Source organism: Ictalurus punctatus, chromosome 28, assembly GCF_001660625.3.
Source record: "Ictalurus punctatus breed USDA103 chromosome 28, Coco_2.0, whole genome shotgun sequence".
NCBI lineage: Eukaryota > Metazoa > Chordata > Actinopteri > Siluriformes > Ictaluridae > Ictalurus > Ictalurus punctatus.
Window position 1 is genome coordinate 19,725,549 of NC_030443.2, and position 12,500 is coordinate 19,738,048.

A 12,500-nucleotide genomic window follows, 5' to 3' on the forward strand; every position below is an offset into this window, starting at 1 on the left:
TTAGTCTAAAAGTTAAGAAGTAACTGTCATGTCCTGTAGCACGGCTAGTCTTGAACTGGAATCTTCTCTCCTTTTGCCCTAAAGAGGAAATCAGATGCCTGCATGTCTTGTGTGGATTTGTGGTTTGTAATTTGTATTACTTTCCATCATGATAAAAAGAGGGTGAGATTAATAGCTGATTGCTCCGAGGCTAAAGCTTGAGGTCTGGTGCTTCATCACAAAGACATGTTTATGTAAAAGAGATCACAGGAACATTTAGGAACATGACGCTACTTTGGCTGAGGTCCAAGCACTCAAATCCATGCCTAAGTCTCAAATCAAACACTATATACGCTATACACTACATTCGTACACTTTAGCCTTGTGTCTAGTGGGGATGTAACTGAACACGAGTACATTCTTCAGAACGAACATATCGTGTGTTCTACACTGACACACAGATACGAATAGCTGGTGCAGTATTTCTTTTTATTTTCATAGAAAGGTTCACAGGGTGTCTGGTTGAGACTCGAGGTGTGTATCAGGACTGGGATCCTGTGGCACACAACAGAAACGCCGTGCGAGGGTTTTATTTACATGCGAGAGCGAGCAAGGGATCAGACACCAAGATTTAAAACCTCAACATGAACATAAGCATACAGATTAAGGTGAGACTGCATCACTGTGTTCAGCGTTTATTCATTCATCCGTGACCTTGGTCAGGGTCAAGCTGGTGTAGGTTTATTTTAAAATATAACACTACTGTTTACCCGGAAATCATCAAACACATCTCTATTATAGAAATGACCTGAAATACCCTGATAGGAGATTTTTCCCATATCCCATATCTCATATCTCATATCTCATATACCCCTAACAAATACACAGTGTCATTGTGTTACACAGAGAGTGTCATTGTGTTACACAGAGAGTGTCATTGTCTTACACAGAGAGTGAAATTGTGTTACACAGAGAGTGTCATTGTCTTACACAGAGAGTGAAATTGTGTTACACAGAGAGTGAAATTGTGTTACACAGAGAGTGTCATTGTGTTACACAGAGAGTGTCATTGTGTTACACAGAGTGAAATTGTGTTATACAGAGAGTGAAATTGTGTTACACAGAGAGTGTCATTGTGTTAAACAGAGAGTGAAGTTGTGTTACACAGAGAGTGTCATTGTGTTACACAGAGTGAAATTGTGTTATACAGAGAGTGAAATTGTGTTACACAGAGAGTGTCATTGTGTTAAACAGAGAGTGAAGTTGTGTTACACAGATAGTGTCATTGTGTTACACAGAGTGAAATTGTGTTATACAGAGAGTGAAATTGTGTTACACAGAGAGTGAAATTGTGTTACACAGAGAGTGAAATTGTGTTACACAGAGTGAAATTGTGTTACACAGAGAGTGAAGTTGTGTTACACAGATAGTGTCATTGTGTTACACAGAGAGTGAAATTGTGTTATACAGAGTGAAATTGTGTTACACAGAGAGTGAAATTGTGTTACACAGAGAGTGAAGTTGTGTTACACAGAGAGTGAAATTGTGTTACACAGAGTGAAATTGTGTTATACAGAGAGTGAAATTGTGTTACACAGAGAGTGTCATTGTGTTAAACAGAGAGTGAAGTTGTGTTACACAGATAGTGTCATTGTGTTACACAGAGTGAAATTGTGTTATACAGAGAGTGAAATTGTGTTACACAGAGAGTGTCATTGTGTTAAACAGAGAGTGAAGTTGTGTTACACAGAGAGTGAAGTTGTGTTACACAGAGAGTGAAATTGTGTTACACAGATAGTGTTATTGTGTTACACAGAGAGTATTTTTGTGTTACACAGAGAGTATTATTGTGTTACACAGAGAGTGTCATTGTGTTAAACAGAGAGTGAAGTTGTGTTACACAGAGAGTGAAATTGTGTTACACAGATAGTGTTATTGTGTTACACAGAGAGTGTCATTGTGTTACACAGAGAGTGAAATTGTGTTACTATCTAGAATCCGGATATTTGTAAAACAGTAATGTCTCAAATGAATAATAATTTTTGCACTAAACAGTGTTCTCCTTTCTGTCAGCATGATCTGTGGACTCCTACAGGACCTGCTGACATTCATTCTCAAGTTTTTTTGTTGCAAAGAACTCTGGGTAGTGTAGTGTAATGGACTATAATGGAGATTGACAGACAGACAAATTTTTTCATGTGGTTGCTCTTTAATTCCCCTGCTCTGTTTGTGTCTCTCTTTTGTTCGTCTTTAATCCGATTTGTACAGGACACACACACACACACACACACACACACACACACACACACACACACACACACACACACACAATCTCTCTCTCTCTCTCTCTCTCTCTCTCTCTCTCTCTCTCTCTCTCTCTCATGCTGAAAGGCCTAACAGTACAAATGCAGCATTAAGAATTTAAACAGATAAATGAGATTCAAAAGGCATCTGAATGCTCCAGGGGAAGGAAGGGGATTTGTTAAAAGGGGGCTCAACCCACACAATCTGCTCCATCCTGTGTGTGTGTGTGTGTGTGTGTGTGTGTGTGTGTGTTATTCATAGTCTGTTCAGGAGAACAGAGGACAAAACTGTAAAGACACAGTCCGAAAATCCAGAATTGAAAAAGGGTCCTTTAGAGAAGATCCGAGAAAGGATAAAGACACAGAGACGTGTCCAGCGTAAGACAAAAAAAAAAAAAAACCGACAGGAAGGACACGTGTGTGTCTTGTTAGAACAGCTGGAGGAAAGAACAAAGATGCTGAGGCGGAGAGGACATGACCAAAACCGCACTTTCTACACTGTTTTCACTGCCCATCATTTCATCATTCATGTAGAAAACACTGAGTACAATCACCAGTTCCCACAATGCACTGCAGGATCTCTAAATGATGGACCTTAGAAGGTACCGTGTGTGAGTGTGTGTGTGAGTGTGTGTGTGTGTGTGTGTGTGTGTGTGTGTGTGGTACACCATAGAATTGATGACACTTTATTGCAAGAAAAGGATTAAAGGTTATATTTAGATATTGATTAGAGGATATTGATTGGTTGGGGGAGGGAGGTGCGGATTGATTTATGCTAATATGAGGGAATGTGTGTGTGTGTGTGTGTGTGTGTGTGTGTGTGTGTGTGGTAGAATAGTCTAACAGCATGTGTGTATTGATGGAATAATTGTGTGTGTGGGTATTGTTTGGGGTTTAACATTCCAAATAAGAGTATGAAAAGATTACATTAACTTAAGAAGAAATAAAAGACACACTGTCACACACACACACACACACACACACACACGCACACACACGCTTTTGGGAACATGAGTAGCGAGTATTGGACTGGGTGGAAAGGGGTTTATATAGTCCACAGACATTGTGCTTGTGTGTGTGTTTGTGTGTGTGTGTGTGTGTGGGTGTGGGTGGGTGTCTTTTATTTCTTCTTAAGTTGATGTAATCTTTTCATTCTGTCCAAGCTAGTGAAGTAAAAAGCTACAGTTTCTTTCTCTTCTCAGTCGATGGACAGATCGCTCTGCGTTGAAAAGAAGCAGCTGTGTTTTTCTAATTTCTGGCACTCATCCCCCAAAATGTGCCAAACTGCTTTACTCAGATGTGAACGGACAGAGAGAGAGAGAGAGAGAGAGAGAGAGAGAGAGAGAGAGAAGAAGATAGGGTTAGAGAAACATGGCAATCAAGACAGCTGAAGAGAGAGTGAGAGAGAAAGGTGGAACAAAAAGTAAAACAGAGACCAGAAAGAAAAGGGAAAAAAGAGACTGATGAAGAGAGATAGACAGAGTTTGAGAAAGGTGGTGGCGGGGCAGAAAGGCGAAGGAACAGACAGACACAGGAAATAAAGAGCGAGAGAGGGAAAGCTGGAGGAAAGAGGAGAAAAGAGGCAGAAAGTGGGAAAAAGATAGGCGAGAGGGAAAGATTAAAGAGTGTAAAAGAGAAAGGGAGAGGATAATAATAATAATAATAATAATAATAATAATAATAATAACAATGACAGCAGTATTATAGAATTGAGAAAAGAAACTTTTGTTTGTAGCTGTTGTTGTTGTTTTTTTTTAAACATCCTCATTTGCATATCATTTGCATGTGGAAATCTCAGATATCTCGGAAGGAGGGTTTTACTCCCGGGTCAGCATGAGCTGAGGTGTCGTATCACCGCACCTGCTCGCTCGCCCTGCCGCTGCCACAGGATGAGCATGTTTAAGGAGAGGTTAAAGGTCGTGGTTAAGTCATCCAGTCCTGAGTCTGTATGGTTTAATTCGGATGAGGTCACAGCGAGCGTTACATGATTCACATAAGCGGGAACTCGGTCAGTGTGCGATGTTTAGATGGAAACTCACCGCAGTGTAACTCTGGTGTTTACACATGTATTGACTCACTCCGCTGACTCTAAAGGCACAACGCAATTCCTTTGAACTAAGACGTGGACTCCAGTAGCAGGTTTCCTAACCGAGAGCGCAGAAACACAATCATGCATGACTTCTATGTTAGAGGTAACGTAGCTTGAACGTAGCTTTAATATAGCTGTAACATAGTTTTATCGTAGTTTTATCGTAGCTTTAACGTAGCTTTAACGTAGCTTTAATGCAGCTTTAATGTAGCTGTAACATAGTTTTATCGTAGTTTTATCGTAGCTTTAACGTAGCTTTAACGTAGCTTTAATGCAGCTTTAATGTAGCTGTAACATAGCATTAATGTAGTTTTATCGTAGCTTTAATGTAGCTGTAACATAGCATTAATGTAGTTTTATCGTAGCTTTAACGTAGCTGTAACATAGCTGTAACGTAGCCTTAACGTAGCTGTAACGTAGCTTTAACGTAGATTTTACGTAGCCTTAATGTAGCTCTAATTTTGCTTTAACGTAGCTTTAATGTAGTTGTAACATAGTTTTAATGTAGCTTTAATGTAGCCATAATGTAGCTTTAACTTAGCTTTGACGTACCTTTAATGGAGCTTTAACGTAGCCGTAATGTAGCTTTAACATAGCTTTAATGTAGCCTTAATGTAGTTGTAACGTAGCTTTAATGTAGCTTTAACGTAGCCTTAACATTTACCTTATTAAATGGTTAACTTCCAGACGATCCACATAACATAGCTTTAATGTAGCCTTAAAGTTAAAGATTTAACTTCTGGATGTTCCAGATAACGTAACTGTAACATAACTGTAACGTAACTTTAACCTTTAACTTTGACTTGTTTAGTGTTTCTTAAAGTAGCTGATGTTTGTGTAAACACTCTAACTAGACGTGATGCTAGTAACTGGGACAGAGCCTTTGTTCCTACAGAGCTGTAACTGTAGCCTTCACCAAGTGTGTGTGTGAGTGTGTGTGTGTGCGTGTGTGTGTGTGTGTGTGTGTCTGTCTATAGAGGCCATTCGGCACGGGTGTCCTTCAGCACAGTGAATGTAGGACACGCTTATATTCATGCCTAAGAGCAGAATCAGAATGTGTGTGTGTGTGTGTGTGTGTGTGTGTGTTTGCGTGTGTGTGTGATGAAGTGAAGGTTGTATCCAGGTAGGATTGTGTTGTAAAATGAAATATTAACGCTTTAGTTTTCTGTTTCCACTGGATTGTGGCTCTGGTTTCACTAGAAAGTAGAAAAAGTGTGTGTGTGTGTGTGTGTGTGTGTGTGTGTGTGTGTGTGCTCGATACAGAGGCTGCTAATTGATTAGACAGTGTTCAAGTCTTTGGAAATGAAACACCTGAGGAAAGAGAAAGAGATAAAAAGACGACAGGACAAAAGAAAGAGAGAAAATAAGAAAGAGCGATTTAAAGAAAGAGATAAAGAGAAACAGAAAGAATAAAGGAATAAAAGATATTGGTGGAATCTAAAAGAATGTTGCCGTTTTTTCATTCTCTTTTCAGTTACCCATAATTCCACACTGCCTAAGGTCACACCGTTGCCATGGAGCTGGATTTCGGACACTTTGACGAGAGAGACAAGTCGTGCCGCAGGAAGCCGGAGAAGAACGGCCTGCCGAGTCCCACGCACAGCGCTCACTGCAGCTTCTACCGCACGCGCACGCTGCAGGCGCTCTCCAACGAGAAGAAGGCCAAGAAGGTCCGCTTCTACCGCAACGGCGACCGCTACTTCCGCGGCATCGTCTACGCCGTGGCCAACGAGCGCTTCCGCACCTTCGATGCGCTGCTGGAGGACCTGACGCGCTCGCTGTCCGACAACATCAACCTGCCGCACGGCGTCCGCTTCATCTTCAGCATCGACGGCACACGCAAGATCAGCAGCCTCGACCAGCTGGAGGAAGGTGAGACACTATGGATCAAGTTCGCTAACATGAACAGTTCAGTGTTGTGTACAGCGTGTTTAACGGTGGACGTCGTCCCAGAGCAGCGCTACAGAAATATATACACTCAGGATAGAGATGTTAAATGTATGAATTTATCTCTAATGAGCAGACAGAGGCGACGGTGGTGAGGAAAAACTCCCTGAGACGATACGAGGAAGAAACCTCGAGAGGAACCGGACTCAGAAAGGAACCCGTCCTCATCTGGGTGACACCGGATAGTGTGATTATAAATAAATACACCCCTTCTATAAATGTGCTAATACTACATGCTCAAATAGTGCAGTTGTGTAAGCAGGAAATTCATTAGAGTTTTTACAGGAAGTCTGTTGTGTTGAACTTCTCCACTGTTCACTGATGGAGACTCGAGTGCAGAACTGTTTGTGGTGATTGTAGTGTTAAAGCTATCACAGCATTACTGTACATATAAATTGAGGTCCAAAGCATCTTTATGGTGTTTAAGTGGAACCGTCCTCAGTAATCTCAATGATCTTTAGACTGCACCATGTGGGACATCCTCAGCAGCAGCATGTGGGGACATCCTCAGCAGTAGCATGTGACTTCCAACTGATGAGAACTCCAACCAGAAGTAGGACATCAGGATAGATCAGGCAGATCATGGATCTCACTGGCATCTCAGAAATATCATGTGTAGCTGTACAGAGAGTGAGAGTGAGAGAGAGAGAGAGAGAGAGAGAGAGAGTATTAGGAATGCTTATTGTCCCAGACATGAGGACTCCCTGGGACATAAGGCGACCAGCCGCTCCACCATCAACACACCTGGGTGAAGGTGTGAAAGTGGAAGATCGACAGCATCCAAACATCCCAGTTCACCACAACACTATACCTGTGATCCTCTAGATCTGCTTCTTTACCTAAGAACAAAACTATTCACAAAAAGCTTGAGTAAACAAATATGTTTTCAGTCTGGACTTAAACACTGAGTCCTGAACACTAATAGGAAGACTGTTCCATAACTGTGGGGCTTTGTAAGAGAAAGCTCTTCCCCCTGCTGTAGCCTTCACTATTCCAGGTACCAACAAATAACCTGCACCTTTTGATGGATGTAGGCGTGGCTGATCATAAAAGACCAAAAGTTCACTCAGGTACTGTGGCCGTTTAGTTCTTTATAGGTCAGTAGTAGTGTTTTATAATCAGTGTAAAATTTTAGAGGAAAGAGGAAAGTGAGATAATGTTAGAAACAAAGTTATATTGAGTACTAAGAGGCTTGTGGTGAGGTCACATGGTCAGGGTTACAGTTTACTGCTATAACAATGAACTATTAAAATGGAAATCTGAAATAGTGCTGTAAAGGTGTGCGTACTAAAATGATATCACTGATCTGCTGACTCACATATCTAACTAACTAACTAACTAACTAACTAATGCAGAAAGGGGTTTATCTCGTGAGAAGTGAGGTGAAATGATTATCAGGAGTAACGTGAAGTCTCTCCCTTTTATTTATTTTTTTTGCTTATCATCTCTCTGTTTTCTCCGCTCTCATTTGCGTTGTTGTGTAAAACAGCGTTGTATCAGGAAGTCATCGGTTCCCGTTTCCTTTTCTAAAGAATTCCTTTCGTTCCTGAGCGGAACCCGATCCTCTGATCCTGCAGATGAGTTCTGCGCTGTTTAAGCTGCAGGAACATCGTGTTGAGCACAGACTTTTCTCTGAACGATGGAAAAATGACATTTCAGCTGATGATGTCACAGACGTTTACTGCTTAAACCCCGCCTCCATTTTCTACTTTTATTTATTTATTTTTTTAGAACTTTTGTAAACATTAAACTAGGGCTGGGCGATTTGACAGAAATATCACATCGCGATTCTTGAGAGCATTTCAGTATCGTGATAATGTACCAGCAATACAGCAGTATCTCTTTAAAGAAGCTATTTGTTACTTTAATTAATGTTTACAAATTTATACTTATTTGTATTTTTTATTTATAAGAAATAATTTAAAATATTTGATAAGAAAAAAAGTTAATGTTTTAAAAAAGATATCATGATATTCACGATATTTCAGGAAAGTGTATTGTGACCAAATTCATCATGATATCGAAATCCCACCTTGACTTCCTGTTTCAAAAGGAAATACATCAACACACCGAATCGATATCATCATGACCCTCCCACAGTTTTGTTTCCATGGTAACAGTGTAATGCTAACTGACACTTGGCAAAAGAATAACTGTTTTATTGTTATTAGCACTGTGATACGAAAAAAAATCAGATAATATGTGAGACTGCAGCTGCAAGTGTGTGTGTGTGTGTGTGTGTGTGTGTGTGTGTGTGTGTGTGTGTGTGAGACAGAACAGCAATTATGGTAGTTTTGGATGCAGTTTTGTTTTAGTAGTCTAATGTTTCCCCTCGATGTTATTACAATCTTCTGACCTACATCATCTGAATACCATTAGTGTGTGTGTGTATGTGTGTATGTGTGTATGTGTGTGTGTGTGTGTGTGTGTGTGTCAGTCATTTACTAACATAAAAATGCTGGATATGATGGATCGATGTAACAGGAACATGAGATGGAGGAGACGGAAGGATGGTAGAAGATAGATGAGGCTGTTATTAGGACACGCGCACACACACACACACACACACATATATACACACACCCACACACACACACATACACACCCACACACACACACACACACACACACACACACATATATACACACACCCACACACACACACATACACACCCACACACACACACACACACACACACATATATACACACACCCACACACACACACATATACACACACCCACACACACACACACACACACACACACACACACATATACATACACGCACACACACACACACACACACACACACACACACATGTACACACACACACATGTACACACACACACACATACACACACACATACACACACACACACATACACACATGTACACACATACACACAGATAAGATGCTGCACGTATTTGTTCAGGATTATGAGGAGGACAGAGAGAGGGAACAGAAATAGAAGGAATAGAAGAGATGGAAGAGAAAGACAGATAGAGGTGTAGGAGTGCGGAGGGGAGAACGTGTAGGGTGGAGATGGAGGTGTTGAGGTTGGAGGTTGGAGATTTGGGCTGGAGGTGTGAAGGTGGTGGGTGAAGATGTAGGGGGTGGAGGCATGAGAGTGGAGGAAAGGGTAGAGGTGTGGCGGTCAAGGTGTGGGGGTGGTGGTCCGAGGGTGGAGGTGTGAGGGTGGAGATGGAGGTTGAGGTGTGAGGGTGGAGGTGGAGGTGTGAGGGTGGAGATGGAGGTGGAGGTGTGAGGGTGGAGATGGAGGTGGTAGTGTGAGGGTGGAGAAGAAGGTGGAGGTGTGAGGGTGGAGATGGAGGTGTGAGGGTGGAGAAGAAGGTGGAGGTGTGAGGGTGGAGATAGAGGTGGAGGTGTGAGGGTGGAGAAGAAGGTGGAGGTGTGAGGGTGGAGATGAAGGTGGAGGTGTGAAGGTGGAGAAGAAGGTGGAGGTGTGAAGGTGGAGAAGAAGGTGGAGGTGTGAGGGTGGAGATGAAGGTGGAGGTGTGAGGGTGGAGGTGGGAGGTGTGAGGGTGGAGGTGTGAGGTTGGAGATGGAGGTGGAGGTGTGAGGGTGGAGGTGGAGGTGTGAGGGTGGAGATGGAGGTGTGAGGGTGGAGGCGGAGGTGTGAGGGTGGAGATGGAGATGGAGGTGTGAGGGTGGAGATGGAGGTGGTAGTGTGAGGGTGGAGAAGAAAGTGGAGGTGTGAGGGTGGAGATGGAGGTGTGAGGGTGGAGGTGGAGGTGTGAGGGTGGAGAAGAAAGTGGAGGTGTGAGGGTGGAGATGGAGGTGTAAGGGTGGAGGTGTGAGGGTGGAGATGGAGGTGGAGGTGTGAGGGTGGAGATGGAGGTGGAGGTGTGAGGGTGGAGGTGGAGGTGTGAGGGTGGAGATGGAGGTGGAGGTGTGAGGGTGGAGATGGAGGTGGAGGTGTGAGGGTGGAGATGGAGGTGGTAGTGTGAGGGTGGAGAAGAAAGTGGAGGTGTGAGGGTGGAGATGGAGGTGGAGGTGTGAGGGTGGAGATGGAGGTGGAGGTGTGAGGGTGGAGGTGGAGGTGTGAGGGTGGAGGTGGAGGTGTGAGGGTGGAGATGGAGATGGAGGTGTGAGGGTGGAGATGGAGGTGGTAGTGTGAGGGTGGAGAAGAAAGTGGAGGTGTGAGGGTGGAGATGGAGGTGGAGGTGTGAGGGTGGAGATGGAGGTGTGAGGGTGGAGGTGGAGGTGTGAGGGTGGAGATGGAGGTGGAGGTGTGAGGGTGGAGATGGAGGTGTGAGGGTGGAGGTGGAGGTGGAGGTGTGAGGGTGGAGGTGGAGGTGGAGGTGTGAGGGTGGAGATGGAGGTGGTAGTGTGAGGGTGGAGAAGAAAGTGGAGGTGTGAGGGTGGAGATGGAGGTGGTAGTGTGAGGGTGGGGATGAAGGTGGATGCATGGGAATGGAGGTGGAGGTTGATCCCAGTTTAGAACCCGGTGCCTCTCATGGTGTTGGTTCCGTAGCAGTGTGCTGTAATCTCATCTGAGACTCAGGAAACATGGTTGTGTGTTTGTCTCCTTATATAATGAAAGGCTGAGTGGGTGGAGGAGCTCGGTGCTGCTGTGGGGGCGAGAGGAACCCGCTGTAGCAATTTATAGAACTGAAGCTTCAGAGATCACAACGTTCTAGCGTTTTCCTCACAATAAGGTTCCTTCCAGAACATTCTTCAGGAAGAATCTTTATTCAAGGAAGAAATCATTTACTTTAGAGAAAGATTTGTTTCAGAATCATCTTCAATAGATTCTCTTTAATAAAAAGACTGGTTCTAGAATGAACTTCACACAGAGACACTCGTTCTAGAAACATGACAGTGAGGCTTTCTCTGAAGTCTGGAACATGTGAGAGAAAAACTCCTTCTAGAATCTTCTTTAAAGAAAGACTCGTGGTGTTTCTCAGCTCTGTGTTCCTCTCCTCGAGAAAAGAAAGAATAAAATATGAAACGTGTGACTCTAGAACCCGGTTCTCGTCCTGGTGTCCTGCAGGTGAGAGCTACGTGTGTGCCTCAGAGAACTACTACAAGAAAGTGGACTACACGAAGAACGTGAACCCGAACTGGTCCGTGAACGTGAAGGCGATTCAGAAGAACGCAGCGAGCCGCCTGGCGAGTGAAGCGCGCGAGACCAAGGACTTCGTGCGGCCCAAGCTGGTGACGGTGATGCGCAGCGGCGTGAAGCCCAGGAAGGCCGTGAGGGTTCTACTCAACAAAAAAACCGCACACTCCTTCGAACAGGTTCTCACCGACATCACAGAGGCCATCAAACTGGAGAGCGGCGCCGTCAAGAGGATCTACACACTGGACGGGAAACAGGTGGGACACACACACACACACACACACACACGCACACACACACACACACACACTGTACATACATTTACACACACACACACACACACACACACACACTGTACATACATTTACACACACACACACACACACACTGTACGCACACACACTGTACATTACACACACACACACACACATACACACACACACACACAGTACATACATTTACACACACACACACACACACACTGTACACACACACACTGTACATACATTTACACACACACACACACACACACTGTACGCACACACACTGTACATACATTTACACACACACACACACATACACACACACACACAGTACATACATTTACACACACACACACACACACTGTACACACACACTGTACATACATTTACACACACACACACACATACACACACATACTTTACACACACGGAACATGGTCTTACACGCACACACACACACACACATACTGTGCATACACACACACTGTACATACACACACATACACACACACACACACACACACTTTGCATTACACACACACTCCTGAGCAGAGATAACATTCGGAAGTAGAAAAGGGAAAACGTTTTCCTGAAAGGAAATCTCACAGGATTTAGATATGCAAATCACACATGTTATCTCTGAGAAACATGGAAACACACACTGAACTAAACCCTGTGTGTGTGTGTGTGTGTGTGTGTGTGTGTGTGTGTTCATTATATTAACCATCAAGGAAACAAAATTCCTTTGTTTATTTCTTAGATGGAACAGATGCAGAAGAGACACACACTTTTGCAACTACACACACACACACACACACACACACACACACACA

The 12,500-nt window shown here is 43.5% G+C and overlaps 1 protein-coding gene across 1 annotated transcript in view; it reads left to right on the top strand.

Moving 5' to 3' along the window:
* The window catches only part of LOC108260164 (neuronal migration protein doublecortin), a 32,333-nt gene that overhangs the window by 3,082 nt on the left and 16,751 nt on the right, over positions 1–12,500 (top strand). The window contains exons 2-3 of the mRNA XM_017460231.3: positions 5,846–6,243; positions 11,336–11,661. Coding sequence (XP_017315720.1) covers positions 5,886–6,243; positions 11,336–11,661 — 684 coding nt within the window. The 5' untranslated portion in view covers positions 5,846–5,885. The remainder of the gene's footprint in view (positions 1–5,845; positions 6,244–11,335; positions 11,662–12,500) is intronic.